Raw genomic sequence first — 27,256 nt, forward strand, 5'->3', positions numbered from 1 at the left:
CCATGGAAATCCATTTCCATTCCAAGCGGCGACTCGCGGTTCCAAATACGTATCGGCGCTGTGCGCCAACGCTCCTCTCTCCTCATCCTCAACTTCAGCAGCCATCCATCCAGCCGCACCAACGCCAACTGTCCAACAGCGCCGACATAGCCACTGAACAAAACGGGGTTGTGAAAAATGCTGCCCATTACAGGTGCAAAAAACACGAGCGTCCCAGGTCTGTCCAGCACCGACAGTCAATGGCGCCGACATTCCTCCCAATCAAAATCTGTGCTGGTACAGGCGTGCTGCCGAGAAGGCGCAACCACCAACCACAGATACTGCTCCTTTGACGAATGTCGTGGCCAAAAAGCGCTGAAAACAGTCCATATCAGGTCCACACGATGAAACGACAAACAACATGTGACAAGACAAAAACAACAAAAAAGAACAAAAAAGCAAGGCTCTTGAAGAGCACTTGCTGAAGGCTGCCTACTCGGGCGCCATCTTGGGGGGAAAAATGTGGAATTGGGAGTCGCAGCTTGGAGTTGAAGCGGATTACGTGGGACAGGAGATGTGAGCCAATCTCTTTTCGTCAATGGACGCTATAGCTTCGTGTTTGCTTTTGAAACTTGGCTTGTAGCAGACGTGTGCACATTTTCAGCATGATGACTCTGATCTACTGGTGAAAGAACACTTTGATCCTCTCCTCTTTCATCTACAACTGATTCAAACAACAAAGTGTATGCGGGAAAAGTGATTAAGATTGCTCGACTGTCTGTGTCTTATGTGTTATGTTGTGTCATTTTTGTTAGGTTGACTTCAAGATGGCGCCGTCAGAGTGGCTGCCTGTCCAGCAGCTCCTATATTTTGTTCTTCTACTTCTTCCTTTCATAACTTTGCTGCTGTGAAATGGGAATTTCTCCATTGCGAGACAAATAAAGGTTTTCTAATCTAATCTAATTTGAATATTTAGTGACGTTTAGGCGGCACGGCTGTCTGCAAGCTCGGACATATATGAATATAACATATATTCCAATATAACTGCTTCAAAAGACAAATGGATTCTTACGAGCCACTATCGTTCAAGATTTGAATGTAGTCGGACTCTGCTACCCACCCCCCCACCCCCCCCCTAAGCCTTTGAAGGCACATTTCCAACTGTTAAATGTTTCAGTACAGCTGTAGGGGTGGATTGTGATCATGAAAAAGGCAGGTTTTCATTGGTTGTTTAGCTGCGCCTTTTCAACTTAAGGACAACACAGATATTTGTGTGGGATTGGCGAACCATACAATTCATGTTTGACATTTTCCACAGCAAGCTAAAAAAAAAAGCATGGATGTGGCAGTGATATTCTGGAATCAGTGAAACAATGTACCTATTGAGCATCCAATCAGATTGCTCCAGCGCCTTGCTAAAACGCTCGCAGTCCCAAGGGGTCAAGTTATTTGCATTGTATCCGCCGCGGAATGCTATGATATGCTTTGATGTCTTGCTTACGAGTTGGTGAGGGAATGAGGCAATTGCCATTTCTCAGTCAAATAAGTAGGTGAAGTTATCATGAATTCATGATTAATGCTCCGTTTTTGTCCTTACAGTAGTTACAAGTATGGCGTAGCATTTTGTTTGCTTGCAATAGCAACGTTTTTCCACACCGGTGAGTTTGCTTTCCCATTTCTGCAGGTTGAGAGCAGCCATGTCAGAGGAGGCGGTGCGTCAAACGCGCAGCCAGAAGAGGGCCATGGAGAGGGACAGCACGGGAGACATGGACTCCAAACGGGTCAAGTTGGAGAAAGGGGCCGGCGAGGGAAAACCCTTGGACCCGGATGGTGCCGAAGCGGACGGTGTCGCGCTCAAGAGTGAGCCGTCGGGCAAGCTGTCAGCCAGCATCCTAAAGACTGGGGAGGTGAAGGCCACCATTAAGGTGGAGGTGCAGACGGGGGATCAGCCTGTCGATATGAGCACATCCAAAAGGTGAGCATGGTGTTTGCCTTCGTGTTATGCGGTGACATGCTTTTGCTTTCCACCGTACATGGGGATGATAACGATACGCAAACATTTCTTCCTGTACAATAAGGCTCAGTGTTGTCCGCACTAAACCACTTTCTTCCTCCAACATCCGTAATCAGCTTTCAAGCTAAGTGAGGGTAAAGGTGCAAAGAACACATGAGCGTTTCTTGATCGCACTTGTGATCTGGCAGGCGGCACATTGATCCGTGTTCTTCGCCGGGGAGGAGTTTGCCTATAAAGTTATTTTTAGTGTCTTTGCGTTCAAGCTCAATGCCTTGTGGTTGCACAGAGCTGTCCACTGGAGTTTCAGGTTCCTCTCGAACTCAGGCGAGCGCAGTACAGGAAGTTGCGGGGCGGCTGCATATGAAGCCTGCACCTCATAATGAGGGTGGGGAGGGGGAGGGGGGGTTTGATGCTACTGTGGGCTCCATTTTCTCCCGCGGCAGCACCTGAGCTTGCTACACTCCTTGCACAAAATGAAGACTACGTGTCACAAACTGGTTCCAACTGGCCGTTGCCATGGTTTTGACGTTGGAAGGAGCAGTTGGACAAGGGAGGGGCCTGGAGGAATGGTGGGTGTGTCACATGACCAGGCCGACGAATGCTTGATGTTATGTGATGAAAGATAAATGCGTGCGGCGACGCGATGGCAGTTGAAATAGAAACTGAGAGCTGACTCAGCTCGGTTTGTCACCTTTGAACCGGCCTCAGGATATGTCTAATTAGTCACAACACAACGCATACAAAAATGTTCAATATGAATCGATTAATGTTGTGGGAAGTCTTGACTATTTCCATGAGGAAACTTTAGTTTGCTTGCTACTTTGGAGTTATTGATAGAACTCACTTTTGTCGCATCATCTCTTCAGTATACGACCGTGCCGATGTTAATGCTCCTTGCGAAGCATCCGTTGTCGTTGGAAAAACGTATTCCTGATTGAGCCATGCTTATAGTCTGCGGTTCAGATGTAAAGCCGAGGCATGCAAAAACCTTACATGGACCTTACATAACCAACCTTATGTGGGAGCTCTTCCCGGCTGAGTGGCAAAGACAACCTCGACAACCAACGAGCCTCCCGCCTTGCCATTTGTCCCATGTAATAGCACCCGTGTTTGACAATTTCAATATAACTGCGTTTATGGAATGCACACAGCTGCCCCCTCAGGCTACAGGAGGGCAAACTGTCAGCAAGATGCATACTTTTAATTTGAAAAATACATGAGTGAGATGGCCATCTTTGGACTTTTGAAAGATTTCCAGGAGTTGCACATATAGTTTTTGATTCACGCCTGGCGTATTGTGTCACATGTGTAGTTTCAGTAGTGTATATGCAGCTTCCTGCGAAGCTGTCCTGCTGAGGGGTGTCTCGTAGATGGCGGCCTTGCGCATTTGAAGGCAGAACTGTGCACCAAAGTGCGAAGTGAGCGTATTGGGAGTATAAAAGATGAACAAGTAACGTTGGGGGAGGGGTGCGCCAAGTAGCGACTGGTTGAGTGACTGAGTGAGAGCGTGTACACAATAGGTTGGCTCCTGGCCATGTATTCCCCTCCCCCCATCACTGTCACCCTCTGCCGTGTCTCCAGCGGTCCTCCGCTTGGCTCAACTTGTGACTTTGGCGTCGGCAGCTGGGAGGGAGGGGAGAACCGAGGCCCAGGCTCTCCCTTTCCGACTAGGCCACAGAGGTAGGGGAGGAGGAGGTAAGGCCTCGAGGTTCTCTGTGGTAAGACGGGCCTACGCAGTGACACGTTTTGGAGTCAGTCTTTTCAGTGTGGGTGCGTCATTCATCCATTGAACCAAACCTCAATGTCACTCAACTCTTCTTCAGCCAGGTCTTCTTCTGACTTTTTGACTTTTCGTAGATCCAGCGTTTAAATCAGAAGGGAGACAGAAGAGAAGACCTTCCATGCAAACATGTTGTTGTTTGGTCGAGACGAACCTTTGTTCTCTCGCTTACTCCCTCTGCCGCCATTACTCTATTATTGATCTCCCGGTTCTTGTCCTCTTGTGTGCCCCGGAGCACATTTTCGCCACATTAGGAGGGTGACCAAAACTCTGATTGAATACCGCCCCCTAGTGGACATATGTGAAAACTACAGGCTCTGTGTTGCAGACTGGAAAGTTGAACATCTGCTTCGTTGCACGAGTCAAAAACAGATGTTTTTTTCCGATTAAAATTTTCATTTTTATTGATTTTTGACATTTTGAAGCCAAATGTTCCTCGTTACCGGATGCAGTGTTTTTTTTTAAATAATCGTAGCATTCTTCCATTTAGATTTTATGGTAATATTATGAATAAAATAGCTCTAACTTTACATCGTACAGTATAAAATTAAATCAACCATTAATGCAATGTAAAACATTACAATATAATACTACACCTTGCCATCAAGTGACAGCCGGCTGTTAGCTATCAACTATTCTGAGAAGCTAACGTGGCATTCTACATTGGTCATCTCAACTGAGCACTGAATGAGGTTTAGATGACACTCAAATGCTGGATCGCAGTGACAGATAATTCAAGTCCTGGTCAGAGGATCACAACAAGGGCAGTACCGTCTCTGGATTTAATATCTCATCGTAATGGGATCATAAACATCCATCATGACACCGAAACACTCCCTAATGCTGGCAACACGAGGTGGACACTTGGATTCTTTCTGCTTAAAATGAGCCCGCATCATAACTTCTGCTGTTTATTCTTCTATTCCAAAAGTCGATGTTTTACAAGCGTTATGGTGTTAGCTTGGTTGCTTCTCTGTATGAGTTTTTAGAATGAAGTCATGCAGCATTCAGTCAAAGCGGGATTCCGAAACAATTTATTCATGCTCCCTGACTGTCTTCCCTTCAGCGAAATCAAGAGAGAGCGCCAGCCGCCATCACCAGACGATGTGATTGTGCTGTCTGACAACGAGCCATCCAGTCCCCTCATGAACGGCCACTGTTTTACCAAGACCGACACAGAAAAACTTATGGTGGGAAAACTGCAGCGCTAGTTTGCCGGGTGTTGTCAAAGTCTATTTAGATTTGGAATAGTAACATTTTTAATTTCTGTTTTCCTCTTGTCCTATGCAGAAGAGTTCTCCCAAAGAGCGAGAGCAAATCATCAAACAGCTCAAAGAAGAGCTACGACTCCAAGAAGCCAAGTTGGTGCTGCTTAAGAAACTACGGCAGAGCCAGATCCAGAAGGAGAGCACAGCTCAGAAGGTAAAACAAAAATGGGGGGGGGGAAAGAGGCTCAAGTTCATACTGGGCCACGAGATTTATGTCTGATGTTGGAATTGTCTGCTGAGCTATTTTGGCTGCGGATTCTTGTGCTGAGGATCAGCTGATGCCAGCATTTTGATAGACAGACAGATCAGTTCATTGGGTGATGCATGTGTGACGTTAACAAATTATGAGACATTAACGGAAGCATGTGTTGCAATCCTGCACAATTGTTACTTTGTATGACAGAATTGAAATGTCTTTCCTTCCCCAGGCATCCGGCTCTGTGGCCACTCCTCCTCCTCTGGTGAGAGGTAGCATTACATCAAGCAAAGGACCCCTCCAGGTACACACAACAGCATTGCTCTCAGGAGATGGTCCTCAAATGGTTGTAGGTAGGGGTCGAGCAACTTAAGTTAATGTCGTCGGCGTTGACGAGATGAAAGTTGAGGCGAAGATGATTTATTAGTGACGTCATTGATGAAAATAAAAATACAAGTCACTGTTGGCTGAATGTAGTTGTTGTAATTAGCGGGAGTCTTGCCAATGTGTCTGAGTCGACCAGTTTCCTCTTCCACAGCATAGTGTGTTGTAAAACGGGACATCGCGGCCAGACCAAAAGAAACAGTCCAAGTGAGAAATTCCATTTCACGTGAATAGACTTCAGGATTGTGTCCATCTTGCCAGTCTCATTTTTAATGCCTGAAGCATCCATATGTCACCAGTCTCATTGGGAGTTGGACCAATCCACATCAAAGAATAACATTTTAAAAAGCCCACAGATGCATTTAGTGGACATGACATTTTGGCGACACAGCTGGAGTCTTTTATGACTTGACTATATGATATGAGTAGTGATAATTGAAACAGGATAAGATAGCTAGGCTCTGCTCTTCCTCTATCGTCGTATTTTCATACTCTTCACCCCATCCAGACAGACATATATCCACAGTGTCTCCTTGTTGCCTGGACATTTCACTGTTCCACGGAGACTGACAGTATATACAGTATAGTCCAGCAACTGCAGGCAAGTCGAAGGTCCACTGTAAATTGCCCGATTGGAAGACAAGACACTAAACCAACTTAATTCACGATTTGTCGACCTGACGTAATAAACATTCATGTGGGATAGTAAAGTCAACTCATCGATTCAACCCGTATTGTATCGTATCATGTGACACGTGTTCATAGTGTTGCGCACACCTGGTATAGTGTAATATATGTTGACAGGTAACGGGTCGCAGCTCAGGCACGGTCATCCCTCCGCCTCTGGTGAGGGGTGGTCAACATATCCCGTCCAAACACAGCTCTCAGACCACCATGCCCCCACTGGTCAGAGGAGCCCAGGTTAGTCCCAACATTCTTCACAACAGATGTACCGCCTTCAATGTCCTAACTCCACTCACGTCTCTGGCTCTTGTGTCCTTTTGGGTTTTGTCTGTTTCTGCATTCGGCTGCAATCAGCCTGTTACTGTGACTCCTCAGCAGATCGCCAGCCTGCGTCAGCAGCAGCAGCAGCACGGCGGCTCGGGCCCTCCTCCGCTTCTGCTGGCTCCACGGGCATCCGTGCCCAACGTCCAGGTCCAAGGACAGAGGATCATTCAGCAGGGCCTCATTCGGGTGGCTAATGTGGCCAACAGTAATATATTGGTCAACATCCCACAGGTGACAATATAGCCATGTGCCTTTTCAAATTCTGCAATTATATGATCATTGGAACATCTAGCTTGAGAAGGTTCAGCTGTGTGTGTGTGGGACTTGGGGAAAAGTTGGTTTGGTTTCTTCATTTCACCCCCCCTCCCCCCCCCCCCCACACACACACACCTCTCAGTGCTTTGAGAAGTGCATTTTAAATGTTTGGTCACTCAGGTGGGTTCTGTTATTGTGTCCAGGCGTCTCCAACGGGCATTAAGGGTTCTTCACTGTCGCCAAACTCTGGCATCAATGACTCGCCTGCCAGCCGCCAGGCCGCCGCCAAGCTTGCCCTTCGCAAGCAGCTGGAAAAGACGTTACTGGAGATCCCGCCGCCCAAACCACCTGCCCCCGAGTTCAACTTCCTACCTTCCGCCGCCAATAATGAGTTCATCTACTTGTTGGGGTTGGAGGAAGTGGTGCAAAAACTCCTGGACATGCTTGGCAGAGGTGGGTGGGCCTGTCATTCTGTTACAGTGAAACTCTCTACAACGAAACCTACATAGGTGAAAATACCCGCTCGCGTGAAAGCATTTTCATGCATGAAAGCCATTCCCACTTTTCTGCTCCCCCTACAACGAAAAGTCCACCTGTTCCGTTATACGAAATATTTTTCTCTGCTCTTGCCTCGCAATGAGATTCACGACAACGAAAACAAACCTTCAGCAAAAGTCTAATCCAAACTCTGTTTTCCACAGCGACCTCTACTGCTTTGTTTGGAAACGGCAACAGCAACCACCACACTGATTTACATAAGTGCAGTAATACAGGAAGTATTTGTTTCAGACGCAGCACGAACATTGCATTGCTAAAATGGCGACAAACAGACCGTTGCATACTAAGGAGTTAAGAAAAGAACATCTTTAATGTTTGAACACAGCATAAAGATAATAAAAATGAATGATGGAGGAAGCAAAATAAAAGAAATTATGCAAGCAATTGCTGTAAGTGAAAGTAAAAGCTGATCGTAAATTTCGCAATTTCTTTCCCTTTTTTTCTTTGTACTCTGGCTAAAAAAGTACACGTTTGTTTTTTGTGTATGCTCGTGTTTATGTCTGAGATAAAATTTGCGACAGTGAAAAGTCCCTTGCTTTGAAAAGATTCTTGCTGCAAACATGATTTCGTTGTAGAGGGGTTTCATTGTATTGACTTTGAGGTGTTGGTAAAATGTTGTAATAAGTCCCCTGACTCTCCGACCCACAGGTAATCTAGGTCCAACGGCCGGCATGTCTAGCTCTATTCCCAAAGAGCCGTACACCTGCACCCAGTGTAAAACTGATTTCACCTCCCGCTGGAGGAAGGAAAAGGCCGGGACCATCCTGTGTAACCAGTGTATGTCGTCCAATCAGAAAAAGGCCCTTAAGGCCGAGCACACCAGCCGGCTGAAGGCGGCCTTCGTAAAGGCGCTGCAGCAGGAGCAGGAGATCGAGCAGCGCATCCTCCAGCAGGCCACCACCTCCTCGGCCACGCCCGTCTCCAAAACCACCTCGTCCTCTCCTTCGCTGTCCAAAAGCGAGGTGCTGGTGTCTCACCCGTACAAGCAGGTCCGGGCTGCCATGCCGCACAGATCTGTGACGGGGCACCACTCTGCCATTAAGCAAGTAAGCGCCACATAGCGCACAGGCGCGTTCAGCTTCAGCGAGTCATTGCGTTTTGGCACCACTCATTCCCCTCACCCTCCTTCGTCACAGCTGCAGAACGCAGTGACGGCTGCGGCGTTGAGCAGTAGGCCAAGTAAGCATGGGGCGGCGCGCCCTCTCCAGCAAGGGGTGAAGGTCAGCGCCGGTGGCAGCAACAGTAACCAGGGCAACGTGACTGCCTGGAGGAAGGGCAGCACCAATGCAGGTAGATGACACTCTTTGAGGGAATGACTTCCTCTGTCATGTTTTTTTATCATATTAATATTGGTGACACTATCCTTTTACCCCTTACTTCATCTCAATTTTCCCATTGTAGTCTTTATTCTGCCAAAAGTTTGTCTCTCTCATGTTTTAGATTAAGTAAACAGAGAAAACATTTTCTAAAGAAATATGATGTAGGTTCGTTCATCCCGTGAAGGAAAATGAAGCTGCTACTCTACATTACATTCCCAGCTTGAATTATAAATATAAGATGTACTGACATTTAAACGGCATTTAGAAGGCAACTCTTAGGTGTCCATGTACACATTGAGTGAGAAGCCCCGTCCTTGATACTTTTTGTTCTTCAATGTTCAGCCTAACCCGCACAATAGATTCCGCCGGTCAGTGGTAGTTGTGTTTGAATTGTAGTCCATGTCATGTTGACGTAGTTGCAAATCGTGTGGTCAAAAATAAGTTATTTTGCTCATATTGGATAAAATGAATCCACTCACCTTCCTGTGGACAATAACTTTATCCCCTCATCTTTTCTCTCACCCTGCATGTCGAAACAGCCTGGGTGCATTTTGTTTTAACCATTTTATGTCCTGCCAGGCGTGACTATGGCCTACGTGAACCCCAGCTTGTCCACCCACAAGACCACCTCCTCTGTGGAGCGCCAGCGGGAATACCTGTTGGACATGATCCCTTCCCGCTCCATCTCCCAGGCGGCCAACACATGGAAATAATACCGCCTCATGTCCCCCCGCCCTCCCGTTCCTATTCTTATTCCCTCCCTTAATATCTATGATAGCCATTGTGCGCCCACCCATCTATCATATTATCATTCTAATCCTTTCTATGAACATGATGCAGGGAGGCAGTAAATCTGCTCCCTGTTTTTTCTTTTTTTCTTTTTTTTTTTCTTGAGATGGAGAAATTCCTCCATTTCCTCAGAGCCCATTCCCCAAGTCTAGGATACAAGGATTGTGTCCAGTACATGTTTATTTTTATTTGTATTTTTTTTCAAGGTGGTTTAGGTTCAAACTTCTTTCGGTTGACCATCTTAGAGTGGGAGTCGTCACACAATTCCCAAACTCCTCTGTCTATGGATTAGACAGGGAAAAGATATTAAGATTATTATTATTATTATTAGACACAACAGAATACACGCCTTAGCCCTTCTCCGGGAGGTCCGGTGCGGTGTCTGAACTGAAGATCTCGTCGCAGGGATTGTTTGAAATTAAGAAGAAAGAAAAAAAAAAAAGACTGTAAAAGTCCACACAGACTGCCTCTTCTCTCTGACCTCCATCGAGTGTACCAGAGAAGCCCATGAGTGTCGGATTCTTTTGTATGGCTGAATGTGAGGATTCTTGTCTGCGTGTTTTTGTTTTTCCAAATATTGTGCTCCTCCAACGTTTTGGAAGTTGCCTCACGCCGAGGTTGGAATTATGCGGGCTCACGTTACTGTTGAAGGTGGTTTTACATCTGCCGGTTTCCACGTCGTAGCTGACTTTTAAATATTTAGAAGAGAAAGAATAAAGATAAAAAAATGTTTCACTGAATATTGTAAAGTTCTGGGAGCCTTTTATAATGTTTTGAGGACTATCGTTGAGGGACGTAACACTTCCAAAAAGAAAACTAGTGGAGCCCAAATGTAATCCCTTCTGCTAGAAGGTTTGGAATTTATTTGAAGCCTCTCTGGAGTCAGCACATGATGTCATGCTAAAACTGGAGGGGGATTTGTCAGGAATGTCATTTTGTGACATGCTTTGTTTTTCTGTTGTTTTTGCTTTTAGTCCTTTAGGTTGTGGTGCATTGTTTTCTTCTCTAGACACAACTGTCCCTGGGTTTATTTATAGGGTCGCGTGATTAGTAGAGACATGCGTGTCAATGGATCTCCGCCGCTCGTCGGTCAAGAAGAAGCTGGGCAGCTTTCAGAATGTAGTGATGCAAGGCCCAACGCCGCCCCAGGAAGTCTAACGTGTCATCGCGTCAGCTTCTTGACAGAGGTTGCGCTAGGGGATAATTGGACTTCAAACAGTAACGCTCACTGTGCTACGTGTTTAGCTCCTTAACAACGGAGCCAAGTCTCCAACGTGTTGCAATAGCCAATAAAAGTGTGGCCAGGTTGCTTGTGAATTTGGAATTCCACTGTCAGATCAGGCGAACCGGACATATTCTGTACCTCAGAGGCTCACTTGAAAAGCCTCACAAAACATTGATAATTAACATTTGTTGGATAGTATTTTGGCAGCGTAGGAGCTAAGTGGTCAGCTAGCCTGATTCACAGTTTTGAGGTTTGGGGTTTGAGTCTCAGCTTTGGCCTTTCCATTCCAAAAACATTCATAACAGGTTTATTGAAAACCAGGTTTTCGATATGTGTGAGTGTGAATGTTGGTGTATATTGTACCTTGTGTTTGGATGGCAAGCAGTCCTGGGCCTGTCCTGCTTTTGGCAAAGAGTTAGCTGGGATAAGCTCCAGGCCCAGCTGGGACCCAAACCAAAAGTGGTATAGAAAATGGTTGGATGCATGTGTCATATTTCTTTGTAATTTCGGACAAATTGAACAAATTGTCCCATGGTGGGGAAAATTAGAATCAGAATCGCCTTTATTGTAATTGTATAGCATACAACGAAATTTGGGTGCCACTCCTTAGTGCCATTGTTTCCTGGTTTCACTTTGGACTTGAGCTCCCGTGTACGAAAATCTGCGAAGGAAACATCCCAGGTTGTCTCCATGTTCCCGAAAGGCAAAAAAAGCAGAAGGAACAAAAACCTACATCTTGGGGATGCAAACGGCAAGACCGTCACTGTTTGAAATCAACACCATTCCGTTTGTTTTAGAGGGAAAGACGTGGCCAAACCCACACAAAAGAAAATGATGTATGAGGAGATATTTGTTTATTGCAGCCCCCTACCCTATTAAACAATAAAAACAAATTTTAACCCACCCATGGCTGATTTGTTTTCCATAAATTCTTAAATGAAGTCCTTTGCAAGAATTCAAACTGGCTTACAGTCAATGTGACATTAGGATGTCATGTAATGCAAAACTCCAATGTTATGCAAAAGCATGTATCTCCAAATTCTTTGAAAAGTAATATCGATACTTTTAAAAAAATGCATAAAAACGGTAGATAATTGCGGATTCTATTTCGCCCTCTAGTGGTTATGTATCATTACTTTCTAATGCGATATACTCAACAGGATATGGACTTGGAAGTGTGTTACTGGGAGAGGCTAGGGTTGTAACGGTAATAATAATAATAATAATACATTTTATTTATAAGCGCCTTTCAAGACACTCAAGGACACTTTACAATAACAAAAAACACAAAACAATACGGGTTGAGCAGTGGCAGCCAAAACGCGCCAGCGTTCACTCAACCCGAATGTCAGAAAGAAACCACAGGGGGAGGGAGAGAGGGAGAAAAAAACCCACGCTCGAAATACCCTCATTTTGAGGATAATTTGAGTGAGGCAAAAAAAACTCCCGCACAAGCATATGACAGTTACAACAGGTCACAAGACATAAACAATGAAGACGGTGAATCAAGCGAATATATGAGGGAGGGGGTAATGGTGGGGGACTATGGCAATATCGCAATATTAAATTTGACGCAATATCGTCATCGCCATTAAAAGCAGTACAATCATCAAAAGCGTGACTTTTGGTCCGCGTAATCACAACACATTTTAAACTACATAGATATATGTATGTTTTCACACGGTTTTGTGACCTTTCTGACATCGGTAACCTCCCTGCGTTATCGTGAAAATTATATTGTGTGGCATAAGTCATGATGCCGTATCGCATCTCTAGGACAAGGATTCAAGCCATAGCTTCATTAAATTAATGTGTAGTCATCTGGATGAAATCCTTATTTGCATGGTCTCAATGATAATACCGTTTATTTGTACAATATTAGTTTCGTGACAGAGATGAAGACTTTCTACATTAATTGATGTGTACTGTACTGCCATACACAGACATCCAGTAAGATTTATTTTTCCTCAAATAAAAAATACCCAATGGATTTTCTATATAGCATTCCATTTGTCGTAAACCTGCTTTCAAGAGTCCCCGGCCCCCAACATCCCTCGAGGACTACGGGGATCATCAAATAGTTTTTTCTTCAAAAATATGAAGATTTGTTATCATTCCCCTTGAAAAGTGCAGTTTTTCTTTGGTGCTGCTAGATGGCAGCGTAGACCAAATGCTGCATCTTGAACCCGTTTGTCCTCAGTGAAACGTCACTTTTTAAAAATTGTTTTTTTTTTTTTTTACAAACGTTTCCTGATAATACTGGAAGATGTACGTACACATATATGTATTTTTATCAGGTTATTTTGAGCTTTTAAATGTTGAGAAAAGGCTTTTCCAGGATTTTTTTTTAAAATCACCCACATTTAACCTACGGTACCTTTTAATAGTGTTTATGCTCACAAGCAATTTTTCTTGTGGCAATAACATTTTGAACGTCACTAAGTGGCGTATATAACATGTTACGTTTACGTAAATGAGTTGCATGTTGTAAATATTCCTTCCTGAGACGTAGTGGAAAATTTCTGAAATTACAAGTTTACAATGTCTGTTTCAAGCTACTGTGACCCCAATTGGCGGAAAAATAGCCGAATGTCATCCAAATGTTTACTTTTTCAAGACAAAGGGATCGTGAGTCTCGCCAATATCCTGGTGTGCCGCCTGTTAAGTTTAGCTTTTATTTTAACACGCTTACCAGTGACCCAGTAGTACAAAGGAGACAAAAATTTTCCAACTCGCTTCACTGATACTTAGGTAGCTTGAGTAAGTAAAAAGGTTCTGTTATTCATGGTCAGTCGATCTAATTCCAGCAGACAGCCAGTATACTTTGATGATGATGATGCTGTCTTTATTTGCTGTGCATTTGCCTGGCTACTGCAAGTCAGCTTTCTTCTTATCTCAAATACGGAACTGGCGCGTCCATCTAGTCCATTCATGCTTTGCAAGTGTTGCAAGTTTCTCTGATCTCATCTTTTCGCATTAAATATTGCCAAACTTGAGAGTGCTTCTGCCTTGAACAACATAATTGTCAGGCAATTCCTTGTTATCAAATTAATGGGAATGGGATCTCAAAAAGAACTGGTTTTTGATTCCCATCCCCACTAATGAGACAGGAAAATGGATGGATGCATCAATGCATGGGGTGCGGCTATTGATCATTGGGCGGACAGCTAGGAAGATTATGATCAAGTTCCACAAAAGATGATTTGATCACAAGGAATGAAGCGATTTCAAGAGGGTGCCTAACAAGGAAATGCCTGATAGAATCATTCCATGCCAAATCACCCCCTCAACATATATGAACATTTTAACCAAGTGCATTTGGATTTGAATGAAACTTGTACAGTACTTGTTGACAGTGATGGCACAGCACTACATTACAAATTTAGGTCAATTGGAGCAGCGGTTTGGGAGCTACGGCCCGCCAAATGTGGACATTTATGGCAAGTTGTTGTTGGAAAGGGAATTCAACAAGGATTGCAAATCTGCATTCATTTAGAAAATGGGTGCACACTTTAATAATGTGACCTTATGACCTATAATTTGACCTTGTGGATCATGTGACCTTGGCATTTTTTAAAATTAAGTCTAACCGCTCACATGTTCTTGAAAAAATAACATTTTCAGAGATTCCATTTTATTTTGTTAAGCAAAGGTGTCAAAAGTATCCATATCTTTGATATCACTGACAATTCAACTTTATATTTTTACTATTATATACTCAACACTATCAAACAAATAGATTCATTCATTTAAATCAAAATCTTGGTTTGAATCAACTCTGTGTTTTGGCATGGCACGGCCCAATAGTTGAATTGCAAAGAACACAGAAATCAGGAAGGGGGCAAATATTTTTATCACAGTACTGTAATTCCAAAATTGCAATTTTACCAGGAAAAAATATCCAAATTATATATGGAAAACTATATATTACTACATAATCTCATGAGGGGAATATATACAAGAAATTTTATCCATAAAAGTTTAAGAATGTTACGATTTGAAGTGATTCAATTCAAATTGTTAATTGTCTATGAAAATGAAAGTTGCATCTAAAAAATATTTATTACCACTTTAAAAAAATTAATGTGTTAAACACAACTGAACTGCACTTGTACGGTGATTAATTCTCATACTACTAGATGGAGCCCACGTTCCACTAGTGGTCCTCGCACCACACTTTGAGAATCACTGACCTAAGCCATTTTTAAACATTTTCAGCAAACGGGGAAAAAAAAATCAACAAACGGGAAGACTTCACTTCCGGTGATTCAACCTCCGCGGATCACCATGACCCGGATGACTGAGGTTTGACACAGACATAAAGAAAAAGCAATTTTTATTATTATTTTTTTTTAGCAGGTCAATTTGTATTTTTTATTTTCGTTACATCGATCGTGGTATCATCCATCTCCACAACACAGGAAACATCTGATGGGGAAACAAGCATATGCACGCCCCCATTTTGTTTTGGTACGCGACTAAATTTATCAGCCTCATTTGAAATGTTTGCAAGTCTCCCCGCTGTGGTGCCTGCTCTACATTCCACATCAAGGGATGCTTTGGTCGCCGAGGAGCGCGCACAAATGTGTGTGTGAATTTGAGGAAGGGGGTCGTGCAGCTGTGATGGTGGCCGCCTGAGCCAATCAGCCGGCTCGCGTTGCCTCTCCTGATTCTTAATTGGCCGGCGCTCTATGAGTGAGTGCGCCGCTTTTTCGTGCTGCTCAGTAGGGGATGAGACTGGAGACTGACGAGGACCATCTGCATCCGAGCCATCTATTGTGAAAATAGACTGCTCAGTGTGTGCTTGTTCAGAACACAGTGTCCGGGGGGGGCTGCTTTGGTCGAGGCGCGGCTCCTCCTCGATTGTCTTTTTATCAGTTCTGCTGGGTGACAAACAGATGGACAAGATGAACCACAGCTCAGCTGAAGCGGAGCCTGAAACCATAGAACCGCTGCGGTACCTCAGGTAGGCACCCCCACTCATGAAATGTCAATCATGCAGGTTGAATGGGATGCAAATTTGAACTTCAGTGTGGATAATGATAATGATGATGAGGATGATGATGATGATGATCACACCATACTCCACCTCCAATTTTGTTGAAATCAGAAAAATGCGAAAGACAATCACATGAGAGTATCTCGATTCCCCCCAGAATAAAAAGTAATAATCCATGGATAAGGTCCAAATGTCATGAGGAAAAAGTTATATTTTTACGAATCAATCTATCTGAGCCAAGTGAAATTAGATTTTTTTCTCACATAATCTGACTTTACCTGTAAGCAAGCTGATGTTATTCTTGGAAAATTACTATTTTTTTTTTGAAAAAAGAAAAAAAACACATTCCTAAAAAATGTGGCTCATACATATTTTACCTTTTTATTTTACCTTTTATTCTAAAAAACAAATGTAAGATGGCCACTTATATTTTTTTAAGAGAGACAATTTGCAAATATATATTTTTTCCTCATAAAATAAAAAAAATAAAAAATAATTAAATGATGTGAAAAACAATTGTAAATAGCACTGCGATTTATCAAATTTTTATTTATAATACACTTAATTGAACGGTGTTTGTTTTTTTTTCTTCTTTCTTCTTTCTACCTACATTCTTGCTGCTGGAGGCTGTAAATTTCCCCAGTGTGGGACAAATAAAGGATATCTTATAAAATTACTTTTTTTTTTAGAAAAATGGATTCGGGGGGGGGGAAAAAAACCTTGACAATTGTTAGATTGCACTAGTAACTTCTGGAGTCGGACACTTCTCATTAGAATACAACTTTCTTGTCCAATATGACTTCTCATAACATAACTTGAGAAAAATGCAATTTCTCAAATATTCTGGAAAAAGATGCAACCACAGCCTTCTTATAACATACTCTGCCCCCTCCCCCTCAGAAAGAATGAATTTGAAGTTGTAATATCACTTGAACAAAATCTGATTCAACCCTTTCCTGCACCATGTAACCTGATAACATGATAAGCTGTCCACTTTAGTAGCCGCTGTCCCTGAAAGGGTAAAGAAGGAAAAGTCCCATTGAAACAAAAGCACTTTCCCAAGATGAGATTCTTTCATTTTCCATAATTTGACTTCATTCTTGAAAACAATCCATCACTGCAATTCCATTGAAATGGAAGCATGAACAATTATTCACTCTGGTGTGCGGTTGTGTGCGTACGTACGGTACCCTTGTGCGACGACATTCCTGCTTATAATGAATTCACATTTAAAATATTCATGTCATTAGTACGTGACTCATAAATCTTTTCCAAATGATGCATTTATATTCATGAAGCGTGATGGGGAAGGTGGGACATAGGCCAAATGTTGGCTGTGGCGCCGCGCACGACCGAACCATCTGGTTCGAAATTAAATAAAGATCATGAAATGTTTGATCATTTTGTCATGACGACACAGAATTGAATTTTGGCTCGCTCGATATTTAATCTTTATTTGTCGTTTGAGATCAACGCGGTGTTTGACCGCCTGACATTTTTGTCAGGGGTTTCTTATTCTTCCAGGTCACAATTTGCATCTGAGGGTACTTGGCCCTTCTGGGACTTGTTTTTTTTTTGAGCTAGAAAGCTCTTGATTGTGAGTAACATCCTGTGCCATGATGCTTGAAATAGAGAGAGAATCAAAGATGAGAAAAAAACACGAGGCATTTTGGAATTAACATATTTTGCTTCGGAACATGACTACCCGATTGAAGTGACCGGAAAGTACTTGGAGGATGGCTCATACGAATTCTAAAAAAAAGCCAACCCCCAAATTTTCTTTACATTAATAAATTCTGTGCAGCCCTACTACTCTAAACACAGCATTTTGATTGAGATTGTGTTTGTGGAATATGAGTTGTGCAGTAAAATCCACCCGTTTTTCTCCATCTCTTGGGGCGGCCATTTTGCTATGAGCTGTCCATTAAAAATGACATCATCTTTGCTCAAGACTCAGGTAACGGCCAATCACGGCGCAGCTTCAGTAAAACACCTGAGCCGTGACTGCTCGTTAGCAGAGCCCTATCAACTGTGATGTCACTTTCGGACAACTGAAAATGACAAAATGGCCGCCCCCTGGATTTTGATGGTTCACTCATATTCCACAAACGCAATATGAACCAGAATGCCGTGTTTAGACTAGTGGAGGCGCGGAGAAGATACTACTGTGGAGAAAATTTGGGGCGTGACTTCCCCTTTAAGGATATGGCGGCATAAAAGTCAGGAGATTTGACTTTAAAAAGAGACTTGTCACAATTTTTGCCCCATCTTACGTACATTTGTTCTAATCTGACGTTAATGGAAGTGGAGAATTATGGACAAACAGTGTCCGGGAGCAAATCCAGCCTCTCCGTCTTGCCGACTGCGCCTATAAATAAAAATGGCCAGGCTGTCACACAGCCAAATGCAGCTGCCAGCATTAGAACGGTGATGGGCAGTGCACCTCCTAAGGAATAACAACAATTTTTCATGACACACCAGCGTCCCGAAGCACCACCGGTTCAGACGGTTTGACAAAGTGCCACTGTGGCAGTTGAGATGGCTTGTTGGGGGCTCACGTTTGCCTGGGTAGAGGGCGGCACAGAACGTTCATCATCACGTCAGAGTAGTTTTAATTAGTCTCAAAGTCAATTAGTCTCAATTAGTCTCAAATAATGGCCATACTTCTTGTCACCAATCATCTGTATTAAACGCCACCACCACTGAGAAAATCTCACATCCATCCACTTTCTATAGCGCTTGTTCTCAATCCGGTCCGGGTGAGCTGGATCCTGTCCTAGCTGACTTTTTAAGTGAGAGGATCCAATTTTCAATTTGCACAGGCTGCATTTTGGGGTGTGGAAATATTATATAGAGTCAAGACAATTTCAATGCTTCAGAAGTGTAGTTTAAAAGTTGCAGTGAGAACTGGATTGGATGATTGATGATTTAATGATTTACATTTTACGCCACACTTGTATAATGTCGTGAACACAAGTCAAAGTTAAAACTCATTGAAGTAGATCATTAAACAGTCTTGCATATTCATTCATCAGTCACTTGCTTTTATTTTAGTGTAAGCCTAACCTAGACGACCAAAACATTTATCCATCGACATCTGATATTATTTTATTACAGATCAACTTAAGATTGTGTTTGTTTGAAAAAATACATGGAAAGAGGACCTTGAAAAATAACTGTATATTAAAATGAATTAATTGCAATGCTGAAGATATATATATATATATGTATGTATGTATGTATGTACAGTATGTATGTATATTTATATATATATATATATATATATATATATATATATATATATATATATACATATACACACACACACACACACATTTTGGGGGGAGGGGGAATCATTCAGCCCAACTGATGAGCTATTTTTAGAACAGGCCTGTTTTTTTTTTTTTTTTTGCCAAGTCACCTGAAAAAGGCTCCAGCTCACCCACAGCACAAATGAGCCCACAATGGATGGAATAATTGTCCGAGTACACACAAGACATTTAGGTTTGAAGTGGCCATTTTAGGATAATTTTGGTCATTTTCTTTTTTTTTTTTATCCGATTGCCACCAAATTACATAACTGTACAGCTGAGTAATGGCCAACTCCCATGGGCAGAACTATATTCACCCAATAGCTCCTGTCCCGACACTCTGACTTTCCTTTATTGTACCTCCTTACCCAGCATTAAATATAAATGAACAGAAGAAAGGAAAAACAGCGCCATGCGGTGCTCTCGATGCAAAATTACCATCTTCCCCCATCGTGATCTCACTCAAAGGAAGCCGAGATAAACATCCCTGCCTAATGCAAGCCGGCACCCAATGCCACATTCTACAAAAGCGAACGCTAATCCTATTTTAGCTCCGCATAAAAACGGTTTCAGAGAGGACCGAAAAGGTTGCACCCATTCGGCAGGCTGAAATGTCACACGGAATTTGCTTTCTTTGTCTCACTTAAAGAGACCACCCACTCTAGAAGAAAGAGGGTCTCTCCACACTGGCCTGCGTACGACCTTGCGCATGTTTGCATCTCATAGCGGAGGCTCAATGCTTTCTCTCCTCCTTTACACAGCTCATTTCCACATAAATACCCCCACAAAACATGTAATGTTCGAGAGCTGACACAAGATGTTTTTTTTTTTCTTTTTACGGACCGGATACTAAAAGGGTGTCCCCCATTTTTTTTTTCCGAGCACATCAGGTTTTTGAGAAGTTGAGTTTATAAAGCTTACGCAATAGGGAGTTTACCACGGGTTATATCATTCACCTGTTGCTGAACTGAAAAGCTCAGACATAATCAGATTTCTTTCAATATATTTAACTTGGAGTTTGCGAACAGCTGGGACAAATCCTGTCGGTTGTAACTGCAAATTAGTGAGGTGTGAGGCATTGTTTTTTGGCTTTTGTGAGCAAATCTTTGCAACGATTGATTTCTGAATTCATTTTACAGTGACTGCGCCGTTCCGTGCTTGGCTTGGCGACAAGTCCAGAGCATACCCTGCCAATTGCCTCTGATCAACTGGAATAGGCTCCACATTTAGCCGCCACCCCGAGGACAAGCGCGGCACAAAAGTGAAAGAACTCTGTTTTTCCGATTTGATGCCGCTAAATCCCATCCGAGAGCCCCGATGCTTAATTACGAATGATAAAAGGCTTGTGTCTTTCGGTGTGTTGGCAGGATTTTCTTTTGTTAATGAGTTATTTGTATGCGTGTTTTGGTTTGGCAGGGGGGGAAATCAATCCTATCGACTGAAGAAAATTGATCTTCAGCTGAGCCTTTGCGGGTTGGCGAGCATGTCAAATGAGCGCAGGTTGCCCGATATCATGCATCACACACACACACACACGTTTGTTGCCTTTTTTGTTGACACGGGTTTGAATGCAGGACCTCCCAGCTGTGCTCATCGCCGCAGAGAATGTCGTTTCTCCCGTAAATGATCATTTCTGAAATGCTATTTCGTTTTATGTGCAAATCCTCTTTGAAGCTTCTTAAGCCGGTGGGCGTCCTAGCAGCAGTGGTCAAGGCTCTTCTGATGGAGGTGACAGGAAAGAGAGCGACATTTTCTTAGCATGACACAATAATACTAATACTGCGTGGGAGCTCTCTTTGTTGGAGCAAGACTTTTTAGACAATAGAACTTTGATTAACGTGTGTCGCAAATCCTCATTGACAGAAATGTTGAATTTTAAGATATATTCTACACATTTTTACAGCATTGGAAAACGTTAAGAATGTTTGTGTCATGTTTGTCCTCCTACAGAAACCATATTTTAAAAAGTATATGGGGAAATCCCTCCTCCCTCTTTTTCAATTTTCAAACCATCCATCCATCCATCCATCCATCATCTACCGCTTATCCAGGGCCGGGTCGCCAGCTTTAGCAGGGAAGCCCAGACTTCCCTCTCCCTAGCTACTTCTTCCAGCTCTCCCCGGGGGATCCCGAGACGTTCCCAGGCCAGCTGGGTGACATAGTCTCTCCAGCGTGTCCTGGGTCTTCCCCGGGGTCTCCTCCCGGTGGGACATGCCCGGAACACCTCACCAGGGAGGCGCTCAGGAGGCATCCGAATCAGATGCCCAAGCCACCTCATCTGGCTCCTCTCGATGTGGAGGAGAAGCGGCTCGACTCTGAGCCCCTCCCGGATGACCGAGCTTCTCACCTTATCTCTAAGGGAGAGCCCGGACACCCTGCGGAGAAAACTCATTTCGGCCGCTTGTATCCGGGATCTCGTTCTTTCTGAATTTTCAAACCTTTTTTTAAAAAAAAGCTCCAGGGAGCCACTAGGGCTAAAGAGCCGCATGCAGCTCTGGAGCCGCAAGTTGTCGACCCCCGCTTTAGACTGACGCGAAGGTAGCACACAATGCAGCCGACAAGGTCTTCTGACGAACATGGCAGCTGCTGTCACTCTTGTACTAGATCTCGATCGTCTTGATCAAAACATTTTTTTCATTACCTGGAACAAAATAACCTTTAACAAGCCGCCTGCTGCTTCAACAAATCGAACGGCAAGTGCATAATTTTCTCATGTCACATGTAGCATCCTGTTTTTGCCCGCCCTGGTGAATTTCCCATGACGTCTCTACAGTGGTGTGAAGTTTGTTGCTGTGCGAAAGTGCACACGGGCAATGCAACGTTCCGTCTTCGCAAGGTTGTGTTGAAAAGCCACAGGCAGATCCATCCATCCATCCATTTTCGGAACCGCTTGATCCTCACTCGGGTCGCGGGGGGTGCTTGAGCCTATCCCAGCCGTCTTCGGGCAATAGGCGCGGGACGCCCTGAATCAGTTGCCAGCCAATCGCAGGGCACACAGAGACGAACAACCAACCACGCCCACACTCACACCTCGGGACAATTTAGAGCATCCAATCAGCCTGCCATGCATGTTTTTGGAATGTGGGAGGAAACCGGAGTACCCGGGGAAACCCACGCAGGCCCGGGAAGAACATGCAAACTCCACACAGGGAGGCCGGAGCTGGAATCGAACCCGGTACCTCTGCACTGTGAAGCCGACGTGCTAACCACTGGACTACCGGGCCGCCCCTGCCACAGGCAGATGAATTTCACATTTTCTGTCACGACACAGATACGTCCATTTTGCAGGATCTCTGTGTAAAATGAGCTTTGCTTGTGAATGTCATCAGGTATTGCGAGTCCAACTGCCTTGTTTCCTGTGAGTCAGTGCCACCGGGCAGGCTTTGGCAATTCCTAGTAATTGGCTCGGTTGTCTGGTTCAACTGAATCCCCTTTGGGGGGACCAGGATCCGTTTCTGTTTGTGCTTCATGCCTGTTGTGCAAATATCTTTTGTGTAGCTCTCCCCCCACCCCACCAAGCCCAAGTTAGCTGGCAGTATCTCATAAATTTAGGAATGAAAGTTTCCTAGAACAACGGGTGCAAAGCTATTAAATTAGCTGAGCTGGTGATATAGCAACGGTGGCTGTCGTATGACATTCCACATTACGAATGACTTCCTCCAAATTGAGCTATTTGCTTCACAGTTCAGACTACCTCAGATGAGGTCTGTTTTTTTTCTCCAGCCGATCCAGCACCTCTAATGAGGCAGTCGGAGGGAGTGCCTTGGAATTTTTTGCTTCTTGGATGTGTTGATGGGCGGTTGCTAAGGCCCTCCCCTCGCTCCCATCTGGTCTGAAAGCCGACAGGTTAATCGTGACGCTGAGGAGGTGTAGACAGACAAAGAGCCTATTCGGCCAAAGGCTTGCTCAAGAATTGAGACGGAAGTAGAAGGAAAAGGCTGGTTGAAAATAACGCTTCCAGCCTGTGAGCCACGGCCCGCCACAGCATTTGATCCCTCTCTAAAACGAATAATGCCAAATAAAGCTGGAAATCATTGAACCCATGAAGGCTCATAACATAAAATAAAGTGGATGTGTAAGAATCTGAGAATTGACATGTGGATACATCATCTGGAGATATTGTGAAGCAGCATGTAGTTGCCTCGTTCCAAGACAGAATACAGTACACAAGCTGCTGTCACACATGGACTGAACATGATGGGTCCTGCCTTCAGTGAGGACAATACAATCAAGAAACACATTTTCATCCATTTTATGCTAATTCAATCTTTTCTTTGGTGAACGCATAAATTGCAAAAATACATTTCTTCCATCCTTCATTGATGTGCCACTGCCCTGCTCTACCGATTCATAAATCAAGAGGCTTCCATGGCGCTTAAGTTTTAATTCAATTGAGAGTAAAAAAAACTTTAGCATGTCTGCACACACACACACACACCGGACACGCTAGACACACAGACTGCTGCTATTGACTTTAAAATAACCACCACAATATTTCGATTGCTCCATTTTTATAATGAGGACACCGTCTCCGCTGTTGCCATAGCAACCACAGATTACCTGTTTTGCTGCCTTATAATATAGGTGGGCCGGATACCTCATCTTGCTGTTACTGTTCTTTTTTTTTTTGTAAACGGAGGTGTCAAACTCATTTTTGCCATGGGCCATTTTGGAGTTAAATCAACTATCATAATTTGGTGAAATATTTGGGGTAACTAAATGATTGCAATACGTTATTTATCACACATGACAATTTGATATTTCGGGAAGTATTTTAGCAAGGATTGTGAGTACATTTTGTTCAACTCTAGAAAAAAACGGTCAAAAGGACCTCAATGTGTTATTATTATTATTAAGAGTTTACTTATGTCGATTTTGTTATTCACTGCTTGTTACACTATTATTATGTCTAGTCTTTGGTGTCTACTATTGATCATATCCCATTGTGTGGTATCAGATCTAATCTCCTCCTACTCGAATAAAATTATACACACATCATTTGCTTTTCATTTTATGAAATCAAAATGCGCAGTATATGTGAACATTTCATTGTATCATATACAGTCCAATCATCATATAGATCAGGGGTCCCCGACCGCCGGGCCACGGACCGGTACCGGTCCTCGGGGCATTTGGTACCGGGCCGCACAATAAGAACTTAGTATTCCGTCGTATTTATTTTGGAATACGAAAGATATTTTATTTTGAAAAAATACCGGATTCTCCGTTACATCCGGCCGTGTCACTTGACACACGTCAAACCACGTTTCTCCGTCACGTGACTGATTACACTAAAAACAAAACACCAGAGCTTGCTTAATGAGTAAAATAAACTGCTGGAGATCGCAAATGACGGCGGCCTCAAAAGTACGTTCTAGACAACAACTCTGACGGTGTTCTGGATTCACGTTATGGCTGAACACTCTGAGATCGCCACAATAGCACTGTTGCCATTTCCGACATGCTACCTGTGTGAGGCGGGGGTTTTGTGCAGCAACGGCGACTAAAACAAAATGACGACGTAAACTCGACATGAAGCACACATTTCAGGTGTCATTGTCTCCTATTGCCCCGAGATGGGACCGCCCGCTTGCCGAAAATCAAGCTCGGCCCTCGCACTGATTCAGCATGTGGTGAGTTGAGATTTTCATGCACTTTGAATTTGTGTTGTATCGTATTTTGAAGGCATTCTCCGGGTGCTCCGGTTTCCTCCCACATTCCAAAAATATGCATGGCAGGCTGATTGAACACTCCAAATTGTCCCTAGGTGTGAGGGTGAGCGTGGATGGTTGTTCGTCTATGTGTGCCCTGCAATCGGCTGGCAACCGATTCAGGGTGTACCCCGCCTACTGCCCGGAGACGGCTGGGATGGGCTCCAGCACCCCCCGCGACCCTAGTGAGGATCAAGCGGTACGGAAGATGAATGAATGAATAAGACCGTAGCGATCAGAGTGTTGCGGCCAAATTGGACGCTCCTCGTGTTTATCTCGAACCCCCCCCCCCCCCCCCCCTGTTCATGCAGCTCTTAGCATATTATTTTGTAGTAATTATCCGCCACACCTTAAATGCCGGTCCGAGAAAATATTGTCTGACATAAATCGGTCCGCGGGGCAAAAAAGGTTGGGGACCCCTGATATATATTATTACGTACTCTCTCTCATTGCATTCACAGCGAGGGTCATCTAATTGTACTGCGTTGTTCTGATGTCCTCACATCATTCTGATCATATCTCAACTCATTGCTTGGTAAGGTATTTCATTTCATTTGATCTGGATTGACCTCCTTTCATTGCATGGTACCATGGTACCATGCAGGGCACGAGGGGTTTAATTTGCATTCTCATCAAATCGTGTTATCAAATATTAATAGATGCCATCTGCATTGCTAGCTCAAGGTATTTTAATTTTCTCATTTCTTATCATCTTGCATCATTAAATCCCAAATCATTTGAATACGATGCACCATATTTTATTAGATGAGCTCTCACAAGACAATATCAGATGAAAATGATACAATAAAATGAGAAAAGCTCAACGCGAGTGTAACACACAGACGAAATGTCTGTTTATTGCATGTCATTCCCCCGGCAATGAAGCGAGATGGGAACCAAACGATGAGATGACGACCGCATTTCGCGCATGAGCACTCCTCTCATCTTGTCTCTTCTCATCATATTATTCTCTAACCTCATCTCAAACATGTCAGGTCAGCATTTCACATCAAAGGTTTCACTCTCAGTACCTGTGAAGAAAATCTTGATCGTTGTCAGCAGCAGCGCCACAGGTGTCATCTGCAAACCATATGTTGTGCAGCCGCACACACATAACAATCATAATAATAATAATAATTAAATAATGTGAAGGAAAATTGTAAATAGTACTGCGATTTATCCATTTTGTGTTCATATTGCATTTAATTGAAAGATGTTTGTTGTTTTTTTCTCTTTCTTCTTTCTTCTTTCTACGTACATTCTTGCTGCTGGAGGCTGTAAATTTCCCCAGTGTGGGACGAATAAAGGATATCTTATCTTATCTTAACAGATAGCCAACCCGCCACATATGAGCCCATTCTAAAACACGAGTTCAAAGGAACTACTTCCTGAAATAATTGAACCCACAAATGTTCATTTAATATAATGTCTTGTCAACTCAAACTCAAAAATTTATATCGCCCTAAGTCACAGAAAAGTATCAAAGGGCTTCACATGTCCGCAGTTGTCAGATATGAATGACATCTCCTGATCTTAACCCCTAGAGCAGAGGTCCCCAACCCCCGGGCCGCGGACCGGTACTGGACCGTGGGCCATTTGGTACCGGGCCACACAAAAAGAATAAATAACTTACATCATTTCCATTTTATTCATTGCGGAATTAGTTTTATTTTGAAAAATGACCAGATTCTCTGTTACATCTGTCCACAGCAGGTGTCACCAACATTTTTGAGGGTGAGAGCAACTTCATGTGTACCGATTGTGTGAAGGGCTACCAAATTGATACACGTCTGAAATAACATATTTGTCCAAAATACCTTCAATAATATGAGGATGTGTTATTTTTAATACTTGATGATTTAAATTGTCAGACTTTGATCGTGTTTCGAAATGTCTCACAGTACTGCCAATGTTTGCATTTTTAAATCATAATTTCTACTAGCAAATCACAATGTCCAGGCACTGGCGGGCTACTCAAGTGGTCTTCACGGGCTACCTGGTGCCCGCGGGCACCATGTTGGTGACCACTGGTCCGCAGTATGTCCAAGGTTTGTCTTTTCGTATTGTTCGGCGCAGTGGAAATTGCAAGGGTAAATCTCTTTCTTCCTCCCTTTATGTGACATTGCCGAGCAACAGCGATGATATATATATATATATATATATATATATATATATATATATATGTATATACACTGTATATATTACACACGCACCCACACACCTACGGACCTCTGTCAAACAGATAATCCCTCAGCTGGAATAAAAACCTATGCATTAAAATTTTGACTTCGATATTTACATTGACGATTGATTCATAACAAACTAAAGTATTTGTGTGTGTATATATATATATATATAATTTTTTTTACACACTTTAGAGGCTTACGTACAAACACACATAGTCACGCCAATACAGCTGGGAAAGGTCGGCCGCATGCCGGTTTCAATGCAGTCTCTTGT

At 43.4% G+C, this 27,256-nt stretch overlaps 2 protein-coding genes across 2 annotated transcripts in view; both read left to right on the top strand.

The window, feature by feature from the left end:
* Positions 1 to 491: 491 nt before the first annotated feature.
* On the top strand, positions 492 to 11,678 carry gatad2ab (GATA zinc finger domain containing 2Ab). Its single transcript, XM_052072835.1, has 11 exons — positions 492 to 555; positions 1,664 to 1,954; positions 4,840 to 4,963; positions 5,064 to 5,195; positions 5,470 to 5,541; positions 6,426 to 6,542; positions 6,660 to 6,860; positions 7,088 to 7,337; positions 8,091 to 8,488; positions 8,579 to 8,732; positions 9,341 to 11,678. Exons 1-11 carry the CDS (start codon positions 500 to 502, stop codon positions 9,472 to 9,474), a joined length of 1,929 nt encoding a protein of 642 aa, XP_051928795.1. The 5' UTR covers positions 492 to 499; the 3' UTR covers positions 9,475 to 11,678.
* A 3,800-nt stretch (positions 11,679 to 15,478) lies between these two features.
* Positions 15,479 to 27,256, top strand: part of yjefn3 (YjeF N-terminal domain containing 3) — a 35,337-nt gene continuing 23,559 nt past the window's right edge. Inside the window, exon 1 of the mRNA XM_052072903.1 lies at positions 15,479 to 15,741. Coding sequence (XP_051928863.1) covers positions 15,674 to 15,741 — 68 coding nt within the window. The 5' untranslated portion in view covers positions 15,479 to 15,673. The remainder of the gene's footprint in view (positions 15,742 to 27,256) is intronic.

Source organism: Hippocampus zosterae, chromosome 8 (genome assembly GCF_025434085.1).
Source record: "Hippocampus zosterae strain Florida chromosome 8, ASM2543408v3, whole genome shotgun sequence".
Classification (NCBI taxonomy): Eukaryota; Metazoa; Chordata; class Actinopteri; order Syngnathiformes; family Syngnathidae; genus Hippocampus; species Hippocampus zosterae.